We start from the raw sequence: 24,520 nt of genomic DNA, 5'->3' as shown, positions 1-24,520 counted from the left end.
GTTTTACATTTTATTTCTAAAACAGTTTCCAAAAACATTGGAAAATATGCTTGGGAATTTTTTTTAACTGTTTATTTTTGAGAGAAAGAGAGTGTGAGCAATCCCAAACCGCAAGGCTATGACCTGAGCCAAAGCCAGACATTTAACCAACTGAGCCACCCAGGCGCCCCCATGCTTGGGAATTTTTTAAACAGTTAATGAGTTTCTTATTATATTTCATTTATATCTCTTATTGAACTACTGAAATTTTTTGTGTTTCTAAACATGAATAATAAGGTAACATTTGTTGAACAAAGAAAATTATATGGTTTCTTTCTGATGTTTTCTCTTAGCTAGTAAGCTGCCACAGGTCAGTATTTTTCAATCAGTAAAATTGATAAGTCTTGTATATAAATTATTATTAATATATTGATTTTTTTTAATAATTCAATTCAAGCCTTCATTCAGGGAAAGAACAAAACCAGACGAGAGCATTAGTTGGTGACAAAGATCTTAGATTTGTACTGTTTCTTATGCCTCTCCTTTATCATTCTCTACACTTGACGTTTTCCTTAATCACTGACAGTATGTGAACATCCTCTGCTGCAGCAGTGGTAAATGATTCTTTGGGTATCACATAGTTGGAAAGACCAGACAGAAACAAAGAACTGTCCCTGGGCTCATGAACTTTTTTAAAGTATTCTGCTAGAGAGACATTTTTCTTACGTTATTCAGTGACCTGTTGACTGGCAGGCTTGTCTTTAGGTATTGCAGAGCTACAGAATACAAAGCAAAAGTTAGTTGTACCTTTTAGAAAAATCTCATTTTTATGCTGAGGATTTATCATGAGATATTGATATAAATACTCAAATTTCCAATTATTTTCACAAATATAAAAGTACTGTGACTCATGGTTTTAGTCATTATATAGCATCTTTCTTGAATTTTTCTCCATTGTACAGATCTAGTAGTATAATTCAGTGAGCCCAGTGGAGAGTTATATGTAAGTTAAGAAATTGGCATGAAATTAATTTTGTAAAATTTTATAATTTTAATGTGTTCTTGCTCCAGATGTTTTTAAAAAATTATTCTTTCCTGTTATTTCACAAAGTACTTCATCATCTTTTGTTATTGTTACTTGGAACAAATATATAACTAGCTCGGTCTTTTGGATAAAGCATTTTTATAGATTTAAATCTGCTCCCAGTCATTCTTCAGAGAAAGTCATGGTTTAGACTTATTCTTACATGAATAAACTCAATTGTATTTGAAACAGGAAAGGTAAAATTTTGAGCTACCTTTTTTTTTTATTCTAAACTATAGAATTCGGGAAGTACATTTAGTTAGATTGAACCTTTGGTGCTTTTGTTTATATTAAAAAGTTCCTGACCAACACAAATAGGGAATAATGAAATAGCTTTAATTTTGCTTGGTAAGATCATCTTAAAAGGTTTTTACTTGCTAATCTAGAGAAAGAAAAAAGAAACGAGTATTTTCTGTCTGGGCAAAGCAGCATTTTCCATAGTGATAATCCATTTTAGTAACAAAATATTTCGTGACCTAAAGAGAGCAAAACTCTTGGAAAATAGTAATGTGTTTGTTATCTACACTTATTTAAATAATCAGATTTAATGTTGCCTTTGTTGTATGAAGTCTCTAAGACTCAAAATATTCTTTACAGAACATCCTGTACAGTTCACAAAGGAAACATAAGTTCAAAGTAGGCAGAATAACATCCCAGTAGGAATGCATTTTGAACAAGCATAATAGTCACTTAGTAAATTTTCTGTATTCCATCTGTTGTGTTCAAAATAATGATAAAAACCATCAGATTGAATGTAACAATACTATTTCTTATCCCAAGGCATGTAAGCATGTCAAGAGGCAATCTTCAGCCACTGCCAGTGTTAAACATTTCATGTTCAAAGTGGAATTTACTCTGTAAGAAGACAATGCAGTATGTCATTGGAAATTTGGAATTTATCCCAAGCAAAACAAAAATGGCCAATAAAATGTGTGTGTATCCATTTTCCCATTTTTTGAAGAGCACAAGTATCTTTTTGTCTTAGAAGTATATACACTAGAAATGAGAGACTCTTTTCTTTTATCTCATACATTTTCAAACTTAAAGCTACTCTCCTTTTTTTTATGTTTATTTTGAGAAAAAGAGAATGTGAGTGGGGAAGGGACAGAAAGAGAGGGAGACAGAGGATCCAAAGTGGGCTCTGTGCTGATAACAGAGAACTCGATGCAGGGCTCAAACTCATGGACCATGAGATCGTGACCTGAACCAAAGTAAGCTTCTCAACCGATTGAGTCACCCAGGCACCCCCTAAGTTACTCTGTTTGAAGAAACTTACTATCTGCAGAAAAGAAATGGGGGAAATAATGTGATTGTTATTTGATCAAAAGATTGCAATTATTAGTATTAAAAAGCAAACATCCAACAAAGTGAAAAGCCCAAAAATGTGTTTGTACTGAAACCTGGTTACACTTTTACATTATAAGGATCTTTTTATTTAGAATTACATTTTTTTTTTTCTGGAAAAGTAGTGCCAAGGATATTTACATCTACGACACCATTCACAGAATTCTTAATTTTAGAATGTGTTTAATCAAAAAGTGAGCATAGTTAAATGTGGAATGATTCAGTTGTTTTGTTCATAGAGAACAACTTTGGTTATTCTAATATTTAATAAAATGCTTATTTTTTCTACAGAATCTACCTGTTACTCGTATTTTAGACAATCTCATGGAGATGAAGTCAAATCCGGTGAGTAGCATATTTATAAATTCGTGAATGTCTCAAACTCAGTTTATGAAAGATAATGAAATCATTGTGGGCTTAATCACAGCAGACTATATGAGGGAAAGAAAGAGTCCATGTTCTTCTCAAAGAGCCTTTTCTCGTCATGATCACGGATGAGAATTGGTTTTCTCAGCTGCTATAACTATTCTGGCCAGCTCTCATCCAAATTAAATGTAGATTATATTTTTCCTATATAATTAAGTGTAGATAAAATCCTAAGGAGCAAGTTTCTATAAATGACAAAGAACTACATCAATTGATGTAGTATAAAGAGTACCAGAGCAATTTAACTTTATGAAAATTAGGAGAGAAGTGAAATTTTTAAGGTTCAGAGACCACCAAATTCTTTTGGGCTGAAAAGTAAATTGAGAGAGATAAATTGTTGGGTGAATAGACAAATGGGTAAAAATTGTTGGCATTTACTGGGTTTCCAAGCTAAGGGAATGTGAAAATTATCATAGTCTGTTTCATAAAACAGCTTATCCTGTTTCTGTGGCAGAATGCAGTTATCACAAGAGTCTAAAATCAAGAAGGGCAGCATCAAAGCCTTAGTTTGGATTGATCTGTATCTCTGTAGATTTGGCAGCAAGGCTTAGGATCTCATGCTAAGAAAGATATAACAGAATCTTCAGATCAATATGTCACTTTTTGCAGTTGTTAAAACATGGTTATAATAATATTAAAAGGACTTAACAAATACATATTTAAAAATCTCCCCACATGGAAACAGAGTGTAATAAGACATCCCAAAAAGGAGTAACTATAATTATGAAAGTAATGAGACCATAATGGTCTACAATGATATCAAAGATTGGATTCTTCTATCTAGGAATTGATAGAAAATGGTATACAGGGTAGTAGCAGTAGACTTTGTTAAACATCCTAGAATATATGAAGAAGTAGCTCTTCTTAAAAAGCCTGAAAGCCTAAGAGAATTATATATTTATAACTAGTTGTCTTAGAGAACAATATTTCATAATAAGCTGTCAATTTGTGGGCGGTATTATCCCAAACACTAATAAAGATTAAAAATACGAATAAATGCAGATGCCAAATCCACAAGGGGTTAATAAGGAAGTTAAGTTTAAGATATTTTGTTACATGACCCTAATCTTGAAGTTGAGATGATGAAGAATGATGATAATAAAGATAATAGCTAACCTTTATTGAATACTTCTTATGTACCAGGAACCGCTCAAAACATTTTTCACATTTCATTGAATTCTTATTAGAACCTTCTAAGAAAAATACTGTTATTTTCATTTTATAGTTGAAACCGGCACAATAAAATTAATTAATTTGCCCAAGGACACTTAATAAATGGCAGAGCTAAGCAGGCCACATTTTTCACCACTATGATGCATTGATTAGGGCAAAGAACCATGCCTTTCATGGAATCACAGAGCTTTAGAGTTTAAGGAGACGTTACAAGTAATTTGAACAATGAAACGAGAGGAAACCTTTAGAGATGTTAAGTGACTTATCCCAAATCACACCATTTTAAATAGCAGAATTGGAGCCAAAAGCCCACTCTTCCTGTATTTCTGCCTACTACTCATTCTAATATACATATGCTTTCCACAATATTAATGTCATAGATACATGGATGGCTAAATTTTGGGTCTTATTCTGATGTTCCTCCAGGTTGTATAAGTTCCTTTACTAGTTCTGTTGACTTCAGCTGTATAACTGAAGGCACATTACTACAAACACATATTTTTAATTAGAAAAAGTAAATTTTTTTTCTGCTTTGAACACATTTTTTCATCCATCTGCTTGATGAGGCAGCTGCCTGTACTTTCTCTTACTCTTTTCCTATTCTCAGATAGACAACTTGATTTGGAGGCATTGAAAATAGAGTAGCAAAATACTGAAGAGATTAGCAAAGTGTACTTTGTAAGACTTGGCTAGTAATCTTGAATGTATCTTATCTCAAAGGCTTGAAATGCTATAACCTAATTCTAGATGAATTTTTTTCTTCCAAGTTTTTATTTAAATTCAAGTTAGTTAATACAGTGTAGTATTGGTTTCAGGAATAGAATTTAGTAATTCATCAACTACATATTAACACCCAGTGCTCATCACAAGTGTCCTTCTTGAAGTCCATCACCCATTCAGCCCATTCCCTGTCCACCTCCCCTCCATCAACCCGCAGTTCTCTATAGTTAAGAGTCTAATATGGTTTGTCTCCCTCTATGGTTTTATATTATTTTTCCTTCCGTTTCCCTGTGTTCCTCTGTTTTGTTTCTTACATTCCACATATAAGTAGAATCATACAATAGATGGCGTTCTTAACACTGATTAAGTGCCCTCCTTTGATTGTTTTGACTGGATAAATTGAAAGAAGGGTATTAAAACAATATCAAATCAGTTTCATCTCGTAAATCTGGCTGGCAGTGGTTTCCTGGAGATAAGGGTTTAAGGATTCTGATGCAACTTTTGAGTTCAGTGCAAGTTCTGTAATTGGTTAAGCACTGTTCACCACTGAGTACAGAACTAGGTGCTGGCAATACATACATAGCTTGTCATTGATCAAGTTGGGGTAGAGCCATCCACACTCCAGGTGGCTCAGTCAGTCGAACATCTGACCCTTGCTTTCAGCTCAGATCATGATCCCGGGGTCATGGGATCAAGCCCCACACTAGGCTCAGCACTGAGTGTGCAGCCTACTTATGATATTCTCTCTCTCTCTCTCTCTCTCTCTCTCTCTCTCTCTCTGTCTCTGTCTCTCTCTGTGTCTCTCTCTCTCTCGCCCCCCTCCTCCCCTGGGCTAGTGTACATGCACTGTCTCTCTCACTCTCTCCCTCTAAAATAAAATTTGAAAAAAGGAAGTAATTGCGTTACAAGCAGTAAAGCAGTACTTCCCACCTCCTTTAATATCAAGAAGCTAGTTTCCCCACAGCCCCTTAGCCACAACTTCTGAAATCTACAAAGTTCTGAAAACTAGATTTTGTGTAACTCATTTGGTGGCAAAACCTAATATTAACTCAAGTTGAAGCTTGAATTTTTCCTACTTTGTGTTAATATTTATATATTTAGCTGCAGAGTATTAATGCGTTAGATGATAGGGTGGGACCCATTGGGAATGTTAGATTATATACAGTTTATGTATTATGTTATCTATCTAAAATTTTTTAATTCAAAATTCCAGAATACATCTAACTTTAAATGTTTCAAATAAGATTATGAACCTGTTTTGGCCAGTCTGTATATTTAGTAAAATCAGAGCTATATAATAAAATTTTAAAATGCAAAACAAAATAATGACTTGATTTATAAAATGGTAAATTTTTAAGAAATAGTATAGTAGTGTAGTATAGTATCATATTGTATCGTATCATATAGTATGGTATAGTACAGTGGTTAAAAACTTGGGAATTGAAGCCAGAGTTCCTGGGTTCAAATCCTGGAGTTGCCAGACTTACTAGTCATGTGATCTTAGGAAAGTTCTATAATTTCTCTGTACCCGATGTTGCCCATCTGAAAAAAATTGAGGTAACAGTAACTACCTCACAGATGTTGTGGGGTTTGAGTAATTTCATCTAAAGCATTTAGAATAATGTTGGGGCACCTGGGTGGCTCGGTTACGCATCTGACTGTGGCCTAGGTCATGATCTCATGGCTCATAGATTCAAGGCCCACATTGGGCTCTGTGCCGACAGCCTGGAGCCTGGAGCCTGGTTTGGATTCTGTCTCCCTCTCTCTGCCCCTCTCCCACTTACATTCTGTCTCTCTCTCTCAAAAGTAAAAATAAACATTTTAAAAAAGCGTTTAGAATAACGTTTAACATGTAGTAAGTGTTCACTTGGTAGTGGTGACACAGATTTATTTAATTAATCTACCATATTAAATCCTTAATTAAAATACTCAAAGCCAAACTGTAACTCCAAAGAGAAATCAAGTTCTGTTTGTCTTTCTAATAGGAAACTGATGACTATAGATATTTTGATCCCAAAATGCTGCGGGGCAATGACAGGTAAGCAGCTCTTGACTTGTGTAATTTGTTTATAGGTTTCCCCACCCCAGCAAGAATAGAAAACTGATGCTTTGTTATAAATCAGTAATTGCTTATTAAGTATTCAAGCTATATACAAAACTGGTAAGTAAACAGTATGATAATCTCATTACATAGAGATAATCACTGCTAATCGTACTTAACATTTTGGCATTTTGGTTCTTGTCAAGTCTATACACTCACACGCCAAAAAAATACATTATATATTAGTTGTTTTGGTTTTTCTTAATGACAAGATGGCAATATTACAAAGTGTGGGGGGAAGGGGAATTTGAATAATGTGCTTTCAAATGAATATTCTTATTGAACCAAAGCAAAACTGGGAACTTTATGTTGAATAGCAGTTGTGGATTTGTTTTGTTTTTAACTGGTCCATAAAATCCCAGCCCTTGTGGATTGTTGTAAAGACTTCATGGCAATGAAGCACTCCACAAATTTTTCTTATTTTATAACAAACATGGCATGAAAAGTACTTGTTTACTTCATTGATATTATTTTTCAAGGTTTAATTCATGGTAGTTTGAAAAATAGCCTACACGACATAGAGAAAGAATAGGCAGAATTAGGAGGAGAAAAAAAGCTTCTTAGAATGATCTTTAGCACCAAAATTTGGGTGAAACTGGTTTCTTGCCTGCATCTTATGTTTAGGATCTTTAGAACTTTGCTTCTGCTTTATTCCAAGCTTTTACATCTTTGTAGATAGACTAAATAATCTAGTCACTGATTAGATTGTTTTGGTAATTTAAAAGATTATTTTTTTTTAGTTTACCAGAAATATTACCAAAATTGCAAAAGCAGCAGTTAATAGCACTGGCAGAAGAATTTAACAAAGAGTAAATTAGAGAAGGGAGAGAATGAGAAGTGACAGCTAACAGGTAGGGGGCTTCTTTCGGAGGGGACAAAAATGTTCTGAAATTAGCCAGTGGTGAGGGTTGTACAACTCTGTACGTATACTAAAAACCACTCATTTGTACACTTTGAAACAGTGGATTTACAACTCTTTTCCGATCTTGATAATTCTCCAGTTTACAGTTAACATTTTAGTCTTCCTTGTATTTGCATATGGCTAACAGGTAGATACCTTTTGCTTCGTAGAAACTTAGAAACTCTTAATTCTACCTTTATGGGAGTTTATGGATAATAATAATGAGTATTAGCATTGATAAGACAGGAGCTCAGTTTCATTTTTAAGAGATTCAGCCTTCTGAACTATTTTGTCACAGTCTTGGTTATTAATAACTAATAATACAAGTTATTTACATCTCACCTCTCCCCATTCCATGTCTACTCTGAGGAACTTAAAGCACGCCAGAAGGACGCTAAACACTGATGAGGTGTTTCAGGTGGACCTCTGGCCTTTTTAATGGACTATTCAGACAGGACATACAAATAAAGAAAAGATAATAGAACGGTGGAATCAACCTTTCAGTAATTAGGGAAGGTATAATAGCTCCCCCCTCTTGTTTGGGATTTTCAAAAATTGAAGCTGTCTTTGTATAGTACAGCCTGTTTTAGCACTGAAAACAAATATATATCTCACTCATAAAAGCTTTGAAAAAAACCTTTATTAAAGGATCTCTTGGACACCAAGTAAGTCTTTATAAAACATAAATACAGAAATGGTGGTTAATATACGTAGTGATACATAGTGGTATGCATAAATACAAAGAACTGCAGCAAAATGGAAATCCCTTCTCCCATCTCCCCTCTAAATTGTTATCCTTACCCCACAGGTGTTGACATAGTTTTTTCACAAATGTAGATACTGACAAACTGTGAGATTATGTTGAGTATGGTAAAATGTTTGTGATTTACCACTAAAATATGTACTTTATCAACTTATACCCAGATTTTATTCCTTATGAGAGCTGCTACTTGCTGCTCAGTGTTTCCTTCTCCTTGAGACGGAGAAAGAGAATCCCCAGCAGGCTGTGCACAGAGAGTGGGAATCCCAACGTGGGGCTCCAACTGACAGAACATGAGATCATGACCTGAGCCGAAACCCAGAGTCGGACACTTAACTGACTGTGGCACCCTGGTGCCCCTCAAATTTTATTTTAAAGTAACAGATTGCCCTACTCTCTTTTACATACCGACACACAGAGTACTTCTAGCATATTCTTCGCATTTTAAAGTTAACAGATAATCCTACTCTTTTAGATACGGACACATAAACTTCTAGCATATTCTTCTTCTAGCATGTTCTGCATTCACTATTTGGATACACAAAACTAAAGGACCCAGCCTCAAAGAAAATGAAGGAGGAAGAATTGTAAATACATTTTTGTTTTTAGTGTGTGTGTACACGTATGTATTTCCCATATGTCTTTTATCCATAATGAAAGCCTTGGGTGAAATTTTCAGTATCGTTTTTCTTTGTTACAGCTCAGTTCCAAGGAACAAAAATCCATTCCAAGAGGTAAGTTCTATATAAAAATTCTCTGCCTCTAAAAAGGAAGGAAGATGACCTGTTTTGAAGATTATCTTCATCTTAAACATAGCTTTATTAGGTAATTTCTGGTAATCCTGGAAATCCAATTCTTTGTACCCAAGAATCTTTGTAAACAAGTATTAGCAACCATAGTTTCCTGATTTATAAAACTACTTAAAAGAGTTTAAGCTTAATAATAACTGACACAGTCGATGGACACTTGGACTGTTTCCATAGTTTGGCTATTGTAGACAATGCTGCTGTAAGCATCGGGGCATATGTATCCCTTTGAATTAGTGTTTTTCTGTTCTTTGGGTAAACTCCTAGGAGTGTAATTGCTCAGGGATCAGAGGGTAGTTCCTCTTTTTAACTTTAGGAAGTTAAACTGAGGAACCTCCATACTGTTTTCCAGAGTGGCTGCACTAGTTTGCATTCCCACCAGCAGTGTATGAGGGTTCCCTTTTCTGCACATCCTCACCCCAGTACCTGTTTGTGTTGTTGATTTTAGCCGTTCTGACAGGTACAAAGTGATACCACATTGTAGTTTTGATTTGTATTTCCCTGATACGGGAGTGTCCATTGACTGATGAATGGATAAAAAAGATCTGAGATAAGACAGACAGACAGACACACACACCCTGGAATGTTCCTCAGCCATTAAAAAGAATGAGATCTTGCCATTTGCAATGACATGGATGGAGCTAGAGATTATTATGCTAGGTGAAAAAAGTCAAATAAAATACCAGCAGATTTCACTCATATGTGGAATTTAAGAAACAAAACAGACAAAAACAGGGAAAAGAGAGGCTAACCAAGAAACAGACTCTAACTATATAAGAACTCTGATGGTTAGCAGAGGGGAGGTGGGTGGGGAAATGGGTGAAATAGGTGATGGGGATTAAGGAGAGCACGTGCTGTGATGACCACTGGGTGACGTATGGAAGTGATGAATCACTAGATTGTATACCTGAAACCAGTATTACACTGTATGCTAACTGGAATTTAAATAAAAACTTAAAAAGCTGATACAAAACTAGGTAATTCACAGAAAAAGAAGTCTAAGACTGTGGCAACAGTTGTGAAGATACTGTGTGTTTTCATTTGAAATACAACAAGCTTCTCAATAAAAATAAGTACAGTGAAGAACAGGTATGGGAGATTATATAAATGCTAATTTTGTTTTTCCTACCTTCAGTAAATAATGTCAAATTCTACCTTTTAAGAGAAACCCCTTTAGATTTATTTGCTATTACTTTATGAAGATGAGGTTTATTTTTTTCTATATACTTTTTGAAAACACATTTTTTTGTAATTGATAGTAGCATCAGGTGCTTAGGATGTGACCTTTTGCTAGCTTGTATTTTTTTTTTAAGTTGTGGAATATGCTCCAAACTAAAATCCATGTTGCTTCAAAGTTAAAATACTGTTTCTTTCAACTTACCTATTTCTTTTTTCTGTTTGCATTTTTAAGGCAATTGTCTTCGTGGTAGGAGGAGGCAACTACATTGAATATCAAAATCTTATTGACTATATAAAGGTACATGTTGGCCTTTTAATTGCATAAGCATTTGATGTTTCACAGTTCTATGTCTTTAAAATACTAGCATTCTTTGGTCGCTCTTGATTCTCGACCCTTTTTCTAGAGGTAGTTTAAAAGTCCTCGTCTAGCGGGGAAAATGCCCATATGCTCCTTGTTTTCCTATTCCTATCACATTTCTGGGCTAAAATTGTACTTGATCTGGAAAATAATGTCCTATTGATGTAATGTACTTGGCACCTATTCTTAATTTGACTTTAAACGTTTAGAGACCTCAAGTAAGCTCCTCTTCCAAAAAAAGTCTACCTTGGTGAAATGATTTAGGAAATCCATTTACCTGAATAAGCACTTTTCTCCCATCCTCTTAAGAATGTCTGCTTTTTCAGCAAACAGGAAGTAGCGAGTTAGCCATAGAATGCTGTTCAAAGCTGACAGTAGCAGGGAGTGACAGACTAAGCAAAAGGATTTGAAGAGCAAAAATGCCATTTAAAATGTAAGGGCAGGGGCACCTGGGTGGCTCAGGTCACGATCTCGTGTTTTGCGAGTTCGAGCACCATGTTGGGCTCTGTGCTGACAGCTAGCTCAGAACCTGGAGCCTGCTTCAGATTCTGTGTCTCCCTCTCTCTCTGACCCTTCCCCGCTCATGCTGTCTCACTAATAAAACATTAAGTAAATAAACTATAAGGGCCACAGAATGATCAGTTGGTGCAATGACATTTTGTAATCTTCATTTATTCACTTAATGATCATTCCTTATGTTCTAGGTTACATAAGGCTTTTAAAAGGTGGAGATTTTGGTACAAGAGGGGGAAAAAAAAGACAAATGTCACAGAGCTTCAAAACTATCAGGCACGATTCCTGGGATCCGATTTCAGTTGCAGAGTGTGAACCACCAGGATCTATGTAAGATGCCATGGTTGCAGGGGAACATCCATCTTGTCCAAGGAGAGGTCTTTTGTACCCCACTCGGGTAATATGGCCAAAACCAGGCTGCATGCGTGGGCCCAAAATCAGAAACCAAAGAAACATGATAGGCACCAGGTACAAACCATCCATCTGTAGAATTTCTGTAAACAGTGTTGACAACCTCGTTCGAGTTATCCCCTGATCTATTAATTGCTAGTTGATCTAGTTCATCCAGGCTTGGCGAAGGGTCAGCAACACGAGTGCTGCAGGGGTTCCCGGGGATAAACAGAGGTCTGCAACAGATGAGCTGAGAATCATCTGTCCTTATACATTCCACACTCTTAATTACACTTGTCAGCATTCTTCTTTCTGCATCTTTTTTCTAACATTTATAGAAAAGGAAAAGGAGGATAAACATCAAAATATTAATCATTTTTGGAGTAGAGTGACTGAAATGCACTGAAATGTTTTGAACCATGTATAAGGTTGATGACATACCTCTACTATAGAAATTTTAATTTTGTGAAATGTCTTAAGTTGATTTTGTATAACAGTTATTAACTAAGTCTAGTTTTTTGATCAGTCCCTTTCATCAGAAGAACATCATGCTATCAGTGATAGGTATGTAAGCCCCTTTATCTTTTACTTGGTTTCAGTTTACGAAGTATTTTTTCCTTGATTATTATTCCTCCCCCAACAAAAACATGGTGTTAGAGGCAGGAGGACACAGGATACTATGACTAGTCAGGCATGCAGCACTTTTCTTAAGAGGTCATCTTAATAGTTTCTTAATAGTTACACACTGGTCTTTGGCTCTGCTGGAGAGCAAATTATTTTTGTATGCATTTTAGTGGAAATACTATCCTAATTTTGCCTCCACAGAGGGATCTTCTAGAATATAAAGAACCCATAAAAGAAAAAGGACGATTAGAATTATTCTAAGGGTTTATTCCCTAGATGTTATTAGCATCATCAGGGCCTAGGACATGGGTAACTGCAGATTAAATCATTCTTTAAACTGCTGGAACCCAGCTTAGACCTTCAGCTCCAAATGAAGGAGGCAATTTCTGCAGGTCGTGTGGGCATGTGTAAGTATGGCTTCGAGTTTTATTCTCCTGCTCTTGGCCTCTTACAAGGTACAGAGATAATGTTAGCTTTCCTCTTTTGTATTTATTCACTTATTGGCTCCTATTCAGAGTGTCATTTTTACCCAGAATTTGGCCCCTGGTTTAGAAGGCCACTTTCACCAAGATGGCTGAACACTAGAGCTGGCATGACCAGGCATCCTCACTAATATTACTGAACGTTTTCTTAAAATTAATTTCATTCAGTACATCACTGTTATACCAAATAGCAGTTACATTATGAGTTCAGTTTTTAATGAAAGGAAGTATCAAGTTAGGCATAATTAAGAGTAAGTTGCACTGAAACACTGGCACCTGCAGAGTTTAAACCTATTCCTCACTGGATGATACAGACCGTTAGTTTACTGGTGTTAATGTTAGTCTGTAAATGCTGTAGAAGATACAAGAAGAGAAATTATGATGAGTGAGTAAAGTTTGATGAAGGGGGAATGGGATGGTGCAGGGAGTCTGGACTTAGTACACAATCTTCTTTGCTGGTTTACTTCTCAGTGAACCTTTGAAGCCTTGGTGCTAACATTTTGCTGTGAATGAAATGTCCTAACTAGTGATTAATACAGGCCTGTGCTAGGGTCCAGGATACACTGGGGGCAACTTGCACTAGCTTGTCATCGCTGCTTAATAGGAAATAGAATATTGATGATCTGCACCTCATTTGTTATGTTTTCTTGCTTCGGCTCTTTGAGCCTGGTCATGCAGCCTGACTTGGGTTATGTGGTCAGAGAGGTACAAAGACCCCTCCTTGGACAAGACTGGGCTTCCCTGCATCCAGGGTATCGGCACTGTAACTTGGTGATTCACAGTTGAAAATAAAATGTGTCCTGTAATACTGAGATGGGATCCTGAGGCCTGCGCCCAGAACATTCGGACCCTTCTACTGTTTCCCTGGGCTGCTGTGACCTCTGTTTTTATTAATGTCTTGAGTAGATCCTGGCATTATATGACCCAGTTATATGACCGATCTCATTTTGAAAAAATGAGAGTGAGGTGTGACTGGTTTTTGTTGTTCTCAGAGATGGCCAGCTAGATTTATTCAGCTGATACATCACAGGGAAATGTCTTTTCCTTGTATTCCAAAGCCCTAATTCTGTTTCTTGATAAATTATCATATTTGCTTTGTTATGGGATAAACTTCTTACATTACAGAATAAGTGAATTTTCCTTCAAGCACACACTACATATAATGATTTAGTACTAAGGACTTAGAAAATTCTTCAGTAGAAGTTTTCACTGCTGTAACTGGGTTACAGCATTCTGCCAAAGTCGGGAATGAAGTGATTGTGAACACGGTGTTGCACAGAGGAGACTGCGGTGACCCCTCACGCCGTACCTGTACCGCGTACCCTGCTGTCCGCGTAACCACATGAGCCCCGTTGTCTTCGGGTGGCACACCACCTGTGATAAGAACTGCCCTAAGATTCTATAGATATTCATTCCTGTGAAATGTGGCAGTCACTTTATTCCTTGCAATTTTGGAATAGACAGGTGCACACTAAAATTCAACAGCCCCTTGTCCCCCAAAAAATAAAAAGACCTTAAGGAATAACAGAAAGTCTTAATTAGGCTTAGTCACTCATCTTGGTAATACTGAAAGTATAACTTGCTACATACTTGTATCTGAGTTCTGTCTTTTATTTTTACAGGGGAAGCAAGGCAAACATATTTTATATGGCTGCAGTGAACTTTTTAATGCTACACAGTTCATAAAACAGGTAAAGTGTACCTTCTTAGTTTGTTTCTTGTAACAGACCATAACTTGCTGTTGATATTTCTCAAAAGAGCAAGACAATCATTATATTCATTTGAACCAGCTGAAGCCAAAAACCAGAGAGCTGTAAAAATAGGGTTTTCCATGGACTCTATGAAGAAAACTGTGATAAATAACATTATCTTCCTATAGATTTGGGAAAATGGTAATAAATTCAGAAATTTTTAAATTGGGAGGAATATGCTCAATTATGCAAAATTCATTTCATTTTCCTATATACTGTCCGTATTTTGAACTTAGTCCAATTTGTGATATGGTTGGCTAAGATTAAGTAACTTTCTGGATGAGGATGGGGGGGATAGTTGTGTATGCAATAAATACAATGGAATTACATTCACTTGAAAGTTAATGACAGTAGTCATATATGGAAGCTACACATTCTATTAGGATTGTTCCTGCTAATGTTCTTAATTACATTAACTTTTTTAATAAGCTTAACAGCTGAGAATGCTCATTAAGCTAACCAATAATGTTCACTCACCTTTGCCGAGGCTGCCGTAAAAATCATAACAGCATCCTGTACTCATTTTTAGCAACTATCATTAGCGTCATTTTCCAGCACATCTTTCTTATCCCCATTCTGTGGTTCTTGTGTTTTTAACCTTCATGTAGTTAGTTGCCCACTGATAGAATACAAAACAGTTCAAGACAATACAATGAATATGGGTACACTCCCCAGTCACATTTTACTGTACTTGCTTTATAAGATACTGATTTATCTATTCTTTCTATTCATTAGTACAACTTCATTAATTTCAAAGTAAATTGTAGGTATCAGTGCACTTCCCCTTTAACACTTCATTGCCTAGGGGGTTTTAGTTTTGTACCCTTTGGACATAAAATTTACAACAGTGAAATATTCAGATCTTAAGTGTACGTTCCTGGGTTGTCACATGTCTTCACCTGAATAAGCCAAAGTCCTGTTTAAGATGTGGAACCATCATACCATCGAGTTCCTCTGTGGTCCTCCCCAGTTCGGCCTTGTCCTCAGTTAATCCCCAAACAGGTCTTCATAGTTTTCCACTATCGATTATGAAGTGTTCTAAAAGAGGCAAGACTAATGGATTATTTTTTTCTTGGGTTAACTACAGGATTCTCAATTTAGTTAATCATTTTAATGAAGCAGTTGTTTATGCTGACTTTCTGTATTCTTTGGTTTATTGATTACTTTGGGATATTAAATTCTAGTTTTTTTTTTAAATAAGCATTTAAAGCCATAAAATTAAAAACTCTTGCCAAACACTGCTTTAGCTGCATTTCACAAATGTTAATATATTTTTATCACCATGTTTTATATTTTTAATATACTTGATGGCTTTTTCTTTTTTAGCTCATGTGTAATTTAGAAATCAAGTGTTTATGGGTTTTCTAAATGTCTTATTAATTTCTAATTTAATTCCCTTGTCAAAGAACATTCTGTACATGATTTCATTGTTTCAAAATTTACTTAAATCTCTTTCATGGTCTCTTCGCACTCCCTCTGCACTTTAAAAAGAACGTGCATCATGCAGAAGTGGTACCAAGGGTTTTAGAAATTTCGTTTTGGTCATGGTAGTTGACACCACTACTTAAATCCTCTGTGTCTTTATGGATGTGTGGTTTTAGGAGTTCTTTTGGTCTAGTTCTATCAGGTATTGAAAGACAAGTATTAAAATCTCCAATTATGGAGATTTTCTTTCTCCCTTCAGATCTGCCACTCCTTTTAGTTCTAGGTCAACTTACTGTTAAGCTCTCTTATTAGGTACGTAAAGATTTAGAATTGTTACATCTTCCTGATGACTGGATCTTTTTATTATGCAGAATTCCTTTACAGATCTGGTAATACTCTTTATCTTGAAGTCTACTTTATCTGACATTAATGTATCCACTCCGGTTTACAGGTTATAACTTTTCCATCTCGTTGCTTCAGCTTGCTTATGAATTTTTATTTAAGGTGTTTATCTTGTAGATGGGGCATAGGTTGGAACCTTTTTTTTTTTTTTTAAACCATTCTGACAGTCTCTGCCTTTTCATTGTTGTCTGTTAGTCTGTTTATCAAATGTAATTATTGATATGAATGGGTTTAGGTTTACCCTTGTATTGTATTCATTGTATTAGTCTCCTGTTTGGCCTTCCTCCTTTCCTACCTTCCTTTGTATTAGCTGAATGCTTTATTTTAGTTGTATTATTAATTTAGCAGTTGCTCTAGAGATAACAATATATACATCTTTAACTTCTCATAAACTAGAGTTAATATTGTGCCACTTGCATTAAATATAGCAGACCCATTCTCTCAGCATTTATATTCTGTGATTGTCACATATTTTACATCTGCATACATCATTAACCTCACAAGACAACTTAAGTCATCTGTATCATAAAGAAATCTTCTGCATTTTATACAGACAGGATTTCTAGTGTTGTTCATTCCCACCTCTGGTAGATTTTCATTTCCATCTGTTGACTGCAAAACTTCTTTTAACATTTATTGCAGCTCAGGTATGCTAGCAGTGAATTCATTTAATTTTCTTTACATGAAGATGTATTTCACCTTTATTCTTAAATATGTGCTGAATATAGAATTCTGGATTGACAGTTTCAAAGACATTATTCCACAATCTTCATTTTTTCTGATAGGAATCAGTATTCAGATCAATTTTATAGGTATTAAGTTATTTTTCTCTGGCTACTTTCAAGATTTCCTCATCTTTGGTTTTCAGCCGTTACGATGTATTTATGTATAACTTTTGTATTTATCTTGTTTAGGAATCACTGAGCTTCTTGAATCTGTTTATATCTTCACCAAATTTAGGGAATTTTCTGCTGTGCTTTTCATCAAATATTTCTATGTCCAATTTTGTCCTCTCTTTTTGGGACTCCATTCACCTATGTGTGCAACATTTTATATTTTGCCACAAATCTTTGAGGATTCAGGGTGAGAGGGGTGTTTTGTTTTTATTTTTTTTGTAATCTCTACACCCAGTGTGGGGCTCAAATATAATTTCAGTTACACTGTCTCCAGAGTCACTCTTTGCTTCCTGATCTCCTTTCTACCATTTGAATAGTGTTGTATTTGCCAGCTCTCAATTTTTCATTTGGTTTTTTTTTTTTTTTTTAAGAATAGCTTGTGTTTTTCTGGTTGAATTTTCTGTCATTTCATTGTGAGCATATTTTCCATTGTTTCATTGAGGATAGACAAGGTCCTTTTAAACCCTTGTCTATTAATTACAACACATAGTTTATCTCACTCTCTCCCCTGTCTTTCCCACTGGGGAGTGGGTCTGATTTTTTTTTCTGTTCTTTGATCTATTAATTTTAGATTGTATCCTTAACGTGGCTGCTGCTGTTTTGGAAACTGAATTCTTTTTCCCTTAAGAGTGTTGATTTGGGCCTTTAGTAGGCAATTAACTTGGTAAAACTCACGTGTCAAACTCTGTCTCTTGGGCAGCAGCTCACATCTTGCTTCTTAGGCTAATTCGTGCATGGTTCAGGGTTTTACCATAGATTCTGGAAAAGTTTCTGTGCAGAAGTGAGGGCTCCCACATCCTGGACCTCTCACTTCCGGGACCTCCTCACCGTCAGTGGCTTTAGCTGTCCCCCTCTTCTGGGCGGTGCTTCAGGCTAAGAGCCTCCGCACCAGGGAACTCAGCCAGCGTGGGTCTTTGCTTCCACGTGTCACCTCTGCTCCAGAAGCCACCAGCTTGCAGCTGCTCTCCACCACCTTCAGGGAGTTGGTTTCTGCGTGTCATTTATAATTGCTATCCCTGGGAGGAGTTAGTCCAGTAGGAGTTTACCCAGCCTTCCAGAATTTGAATGCCTTTTTTCTTTTTAATGATGTTTTAGAAATATCAATTAAAATATGTGGAGAAGTAAACTGTCAGCAGTGAAGTTGCACATGAAATTTTTTGTTACATTTTCATACTGAGTTAATACTGATTTTATGCTCAACCTTTTTGTTTTCCATTAGTTGAATTTGTACCTATAATGTTGATATTTTTTATGACAGCATTTATTACTATTCAGTTTTATGAATTTCAGTTGGTGGTGAACACTGATGAGGAAAATTTCTTATTCTAGATACAAACAAAATGAATGAAATAAGGAATCTAGATGTTACCATGATTAAAGAGTAAAATAAAGCTATTTTTATGTTTTGTTTTAGCTGTCACAACTTGGACAAAAATAACATAGAAGAACCTTAATTAATATGAGAAACTACTTGGATAACCTAAAGAGAAAAGTCAAAAGAGCCAGATGTTTTCTTCTTCGTATCAGTGCCCTAACATTGAAACTTAGAGTTAATTTTTAAGGAAGTTATATACCTAATATAATGTATACTAATTAAAATAAAGCATTTCAGAAATAAATTTTTAACATTGTACATTCTCTTATTATTATGTTTGACAAATGAAACCGTACTTAGGAAGGAAAAGTTCTGCCTGAATATACTGTTTAAATATTAATATGACAGATTTGTTATGATTGAAGCCAATGAAAATATAAGAAATATGCAAATGTTATTTAAAAAAAAAAAAAAAGTACCTGAGAGGCTCAGTCAGTTAAGCATCTGACTTCAGCTCCGGTGGTGATCTCACAGTTAACGAGTTTGAGTCCCGCTTCTCTATCTCTGCCCCTCATTCACCTGCATCCTCAAAAAAAAAAAAAAAAAAACCACAACTGTTACTTGACTGGCTAGTGACTCTCCTACTTGTATGCATTGTTTTTTCTTGTATGCACTTTAATGGTAAAATCACCTCCCCATGGTTTGCTGGTCTCCCGTGTTGCCTGCAGACTTGAAGTGGGTGCTATAAAGTCTCTTCTTCCTCTAGCACACCATGTACCTTTTATCACATAACGTCTAGAAAGGACAAATACCAAACATTTATCTCATGATGATCTAAAAGATATGCAAAATTAAGTGTTAAATTTGGTTCAAACCTTCCTGGTATGTAGACCAAGAAGGAATGTTTTTCAATCATGAAACTCAGCTGTAAAATAAAAACAAGCCAATTGCTCCAGAGAAAAAACTCTTATTATTCTCAAGGCCAGGGCGCTTTTGCTCCTAATGAGCCTCATTGAGAGGAAGCTGTAATGTTACGGATAAGAGCAAAATTCCCAAGACTGCCTTTCTGTATTCCTACCGTCAGGAGTGCGTGTCATCGTACAAAGCACAGGTCAAGATAAAGCGTTCTCTTTGGGTAGTGACCTGCTAACCTGACTTGGTCCTGGGATGTAACTTAAAGTCTGTTTGGTACTGTAACAAACTACCAGAAACAGTGGCTTGAACAGATTTCACATAACGTGAGAGGTGAGGAAATCCAAGATGAAAGTGCCAAACGATCAGCGTCTGGGGAGGACCCTCTTTCTGGTTTTTCAGACAGACATCCTCGTGTATCCTCGCATAGTGGAGGGTCCCTTTTATCTCCTGTAAGAGCACTAATCACACGGGGGCTCCACCCCTGGGACCTCACGTCAACCCACTTACCCCTCAAAGGCCCCACCTCTAAATACTATTATATTGGAAGTTAGAACTTCAACAAAAGAATTTGTAGGAAACACAAACATTCAGTCCAGCACCACATCGTCTGCCAAAGTGATCAAAGTGGTGCGTGCTCAGGGCTTAGGGAGAGAATGTTACAGAGACAACAATGTTAATCAAGGTGATAAGCTCCAGAGAAGATAAAGCAATGTCCCAGTTTCCTTAGTAACAGAGAAGTTAGACTTTAACGTATGTTCAGAAAATATTTTTTAGGTTAAAACTTCATGAAAGACACAGGAGGTGGTCTCTCTTATGTTGTGTTTGCAGCCAAAAATAAGTTAGAAATAGTCTCCTCAGTGCACAATTTTTTTTCAAGTTTGCCTCAAGTTCATGTAAAAGAAGGTCACTGCCAAGGTTCTGAGATAGAAACCTTTCTGTGGGGCCTGTAAAGATTTGAGGCCTTTAAAAAAAAAAGTCTCTGGGGGCAACCTTGGCTTTTCTCAAACTGTCCACAGCCTGGCCCTATCTGTCCTGGTGTGGGTTCCCCAGCAGGCCGTCGACAATATGGCCACGGTCACTGCTGATGCTGTCTTGGGCTGGCAGCTCAGCAAATCTGTCCCGCAAGCTCCCAGCTTGGCTGACTGAGAAACCAGTTTCATCTGCCCCCAAGGGTGATTCACAGAGGACGTGATTACTGCCACGGTAAAGCACAGATCAAGCACAGATCAAGCGTGGAGGTGAATAGGAAAGGGAAATGCTGTGCCCGGTGATTTTAGAAAGTTACATCAGTTAACCCTCACAACAGCACTAACAGGTGTGTGGTACAGCACCAATTTCGTAGATGGAAACAAAGCTCAGAAAGTTAAATACCCTGCTCAGAGTCATAGCCGATACATGGTGGAGCCAAAGATGGAACACACACCCGTCTGCTGCAAATCCATTCTTTCCCACTGCTTCACACTGCCTGGCTGAGGAAGCAGGAGGCTTGAGGTCTTGCCAAGCCGCCCCTCACTATCAACCTGAGCAGCCACTCTACCTCTCTCTCCTGTGTGGAAGGAGTTGTGCAGAGTAGGGGCCCCTAAGGTGGAGCCTTTAGAGGGATGCAGCTCACCCGACCAGCCAGCTCAGGGTGTGCAACACGACAGCCGTCTCACTACCGAGCTCACACACAGGAACTGGCGGGACAAGCCGCCTGACCAAGAGAATCTGAGTAGTTTGGCATAAACATGGGAAAGAGCAATTCGTTTCGTGTAGGTGGGGCTCTAAACTAAAAGGAAAAGGCAAAATAAAGATTGGAAGGAAGTTCAAGTCAAAACAAAATTTGCACTGAAACAGAAACTTCTGTTTCATCTCCATCAGGTAGCTTTGCATTGTGATAAATTGTAAGACCAACTCACATCCTAGGAGGATCAAAATCATGACCTTAAAACTTACAGTTTTTAGGTGATACTCAAAAGAATTTGAAGCTGGGTGTGAAGATTTAATTTAAATTCAGTTAAATATATCCAGGTCAGATGGTGGACATTTGCAGAAATTCTTTGGCTGTGTTAAAATTGCAGGGCGCAGAGCAACCTGTCTCTACAGGCTGGGAATAAACAAAGCGGGAACCTGAACTTCTTGATTGTTGTAGCGACCACATCAAAACAAACAAACGAAACAGGACTAGGAACTATTCAACTTCACTTTGTTCAATTATTCTGGGTTCAACAGAATCCTGAAATTTCAAAAATCTATATCCAAAGAGATCCCTGAATGTTGATGAGCGTGTACCAGACTTTACATATAGCTGCTTTTACAAGAGAAACCTCAGGATGGTTCGAAATTATCAAGCATCAGCCCCCATCAATGCAGCTCAATTTCAATGGCAACAGCTGCTTGTGCTAAAAAAGCAAGTTCCGGGGGTGCCTGGCTGGCTCAGTCAGGAGAGCATGCAACTCTTGATCTTGGGGTCACAAGTTCAAGCCCCATATTGGATGTAGAGATTACTTTAAAAAGCAAGTTCTGTGTACCAAGATGACATGGTATCCTCAGAACCCAGAGACGGCCACAGGAACTCTAAGATCATCTGAAGAATTTTGGGTAAGTGACTAAAATGCTGATTTGCATATCAGCATCATTTTCCCTGATTTTTGTCACCCCATTATTGTCTTCATTCATGTATCTCAGGTGGAGCTAACTATTCCTGACAACAACAAAAATTGATAATGGGATAGATGAGCAGTCAAACCCAGCCAGTGAGAAACTATTAGATTCCTCTGAGGTCACTGTTTGAAAGGCACAAGAGAGCCACTGTCTGCCAGACTTAAACTGGAGGGCCTTCAGATGAGTCTACAGATAAGGCCTCAAGACACCAGAGAATGAAGACAGTGCAGCTTAGAGATGACATCCTTTGAACCCCCCTGGTTCTTTCACTAGTGTAACTTTGAGCGTTGCAGCCAGCAGCAAAGCCTTGAGAGAGAGACGAAATCCAATGGATCATTTAAACATCCTAAAAGAGCCAAAGAAATGCCAACCAAAATATAAGAAACAATGATTCTCAGACACTGAACATCAGGAAGCACAGGACAGTGATCGCTAAGAGAAGGAAAGCAAACAAGATGACTGCTCCATCTTCCTGGCAAGATTTTTTTTTCAGGCTGCAGCACAGACAGGGCTAAGGGAGAGGGCTCCTTGAGTTGCTGAGACAGAGCTGGGCATCTGGGTAAGGCAAGGTAGCTAGCAGTCACAAGGCAGAACAATGGGGAGTCGAGAGCTACACAAGAGGAAAGCTCTAGAGATCCACAGAGGGTCAGATGGATGCCCATCAGTGCCGGGAGGGAGGAAACCGCCTACAAGGATCACCGGCAGGAGGGACAATCTTTGACCACGTGGGACCACCACTGGCAAAGTACTTAAAAGGCTTTTGCCTCAGTGCTGGGGAAGGCAAGCCTTAGACTAAATGCTGTTCTGCTCCCAAACTTTAAAAGCAAACCCCAAGAGGATCAAACTATTAAAATTAACCATGTGCAAAAAACTCAAGAACAGAGAAATCTCTAAACACAACACAAAGTTTACTGTCTGCAATGCAATCAAACCTTGCCAGATAAGACACACGGAGTAAAGCTCATCAGGGGAACTTTTCAACAGAAACAGACACAGAAATGCCACAGATAACAGAATAGACAAAGACATTACAACAATTTTTATAACTATATTCCATATATTCAAGAGGGTAGAACATTTTCTTAATATAGAAAATATTTTAAAAGGCCCAAAATGGACTTCTAGAAATGAACTTAAAGGTCTAAGATGAAAAATCTGTTAGGTATATCTGTAGAATAATCGAACTTGTAAATTGAATTTAAACCTGAAGAAGAACTAGGCTGAGGCACTTGGGTGCTCAGTTGGTTAAGCATCCAACTCCAGCTCAGGTCATGATCTCAGTTTCTGAGTTCAAGCCCCACATCAGGCTCTGGGCTGACAGCTTGGAGCCTAGAGCCTGCTTCAGATTCTGTGCCTCCTCTCTCTGCTCTTCCCCTACTAGGGCTCTTTCTCTTTGGAAAATAAATGTTTAAAAAAAAAAAGGAGAAGAAGAACTTGGTTTTACAGATTTTTTAATGAACGTCAACTTTAAAAAGAAATAGCTCTTTAAGAATATTTTTGTGACCATAAACTTACACCGACAGAATCAAGGCATACCTGAAGCTCTTCCTTTTTTCTTTCCAATTACCTATGTCAGTAAGTTCACTTTGTGGCTTAGAACAGTTCAAGAGAACGTTCTACCATTTGCCAGGAAAAAAAAAAATAGACATGAAATAGTTGACCATCTAACTGCTTTTGAGGAAACATATTCTGATTCACAGAACTGCTAAAACTGATGAAGTAGATATAGAGTCATAATTGAGATGTGTGCAGAGAATACAGGCCACAATTCAAGACCTCCCTAGTCTGTTAGAGACCAAAATTTTCATTGATTTTTATGTTGACAGTTACTTACACTAAGTCTACAACTATACATCTTTGTGAGAATAAAACTGATGAGATTGCTTTGGACTACTTTTTGTGCTACTAAAATATGGTTTATAGTGTTAATTCTGTGAGTAATTAAGTTATGCAGTTCACACATAAATGAGTGTCTGCTCAGGTATCCTCTACTTTTAAAAAACTCAGATTATGTAATCTACAAGTATGCTACCATCATCGACATTCCAAGATTACAACCAATGTCACAGAAGACTGATTTTTAAACCTCTATTCTACTTTACAAGTTAATATATACCAAAAATCAGGGGTGCCTAGGTGGCTCAGTCGGTTAAGCATCCAACTTTGGCTCAGGTCATGATCTCACAGTCCATGGGTTCGAGCCCTGAGTCAGGCTCTGTGCTGGCAGTTCACAGCCTGCAGCCTGCTTTGGATTCTGTGTCTCCCTCTCTCTGCCCCTTCCCCACTCATGCTGTCTCTCAGAATAAGTAAATGTTAAAAAAGAAAAAGATATA

General features: G+C 37.1%; 1 protein-coding gene across 1 annotated transcript in view; it reads left to right on the top strand.

The window, feature by feature from the left end:
- SCFD1 (sec1 family domain containing 1) overlaps window positions 1-18,933 on the top strand; it is a 93,243-nt gene extending 74,310 nt beyond the window's left edge. The window contains exons 18-23 of the mRNA XM_029952193.1: window positions 2,699-2,752; window positions 6,712-6,764; window positions 9,189-9,222; window positions 10,706-10,771; window positions 14,463-14,531; window positions 18,729-18,933. Of these exons, the coding sequence (XP_029808053.1) occupies window positions 2,699-2,752; window positions 6,712-6,764; window positions 9,189-9,222; window positions 10,706-10,771; window positions 14,463-14,531; window positions 18,729-18,752 (300 nt within the window). The 3' untranslated portion in view covers window positions 18,753-18,933. The remainder of the gene's footprint in view (window positions 1-2,698; window positions 2,753-6,711; window positions 6,765-9,188; window positions 9,223-10,705; window positions 10,772-14,462; window positions 14,532-18,728) is intronic.
- Window positions 18,934-24,520: the final 5,587 nt, after the last annotated feature.

This window comes from Suricata suricatta, chromosome 9 (genome assembly GCF_006229205.1).
Source record: "Suricata suricatta isolate VVHF042 chromosome 9, meerkat_22Aug2017_6uvM2_HiC, whole genome shotgun sequence".
NCBI classification, from domain to species: Eukaryota; Metazoa; Chordata; class Mammalia; order Carnivora; family Herpestidae; genus Suricata; species Suricata suricatta.
The sequence above is the reverse complement of the archived record's forward strand: the minus strand, read 5'-3'. Positions and strand labels throughout refer to the sequence as shown.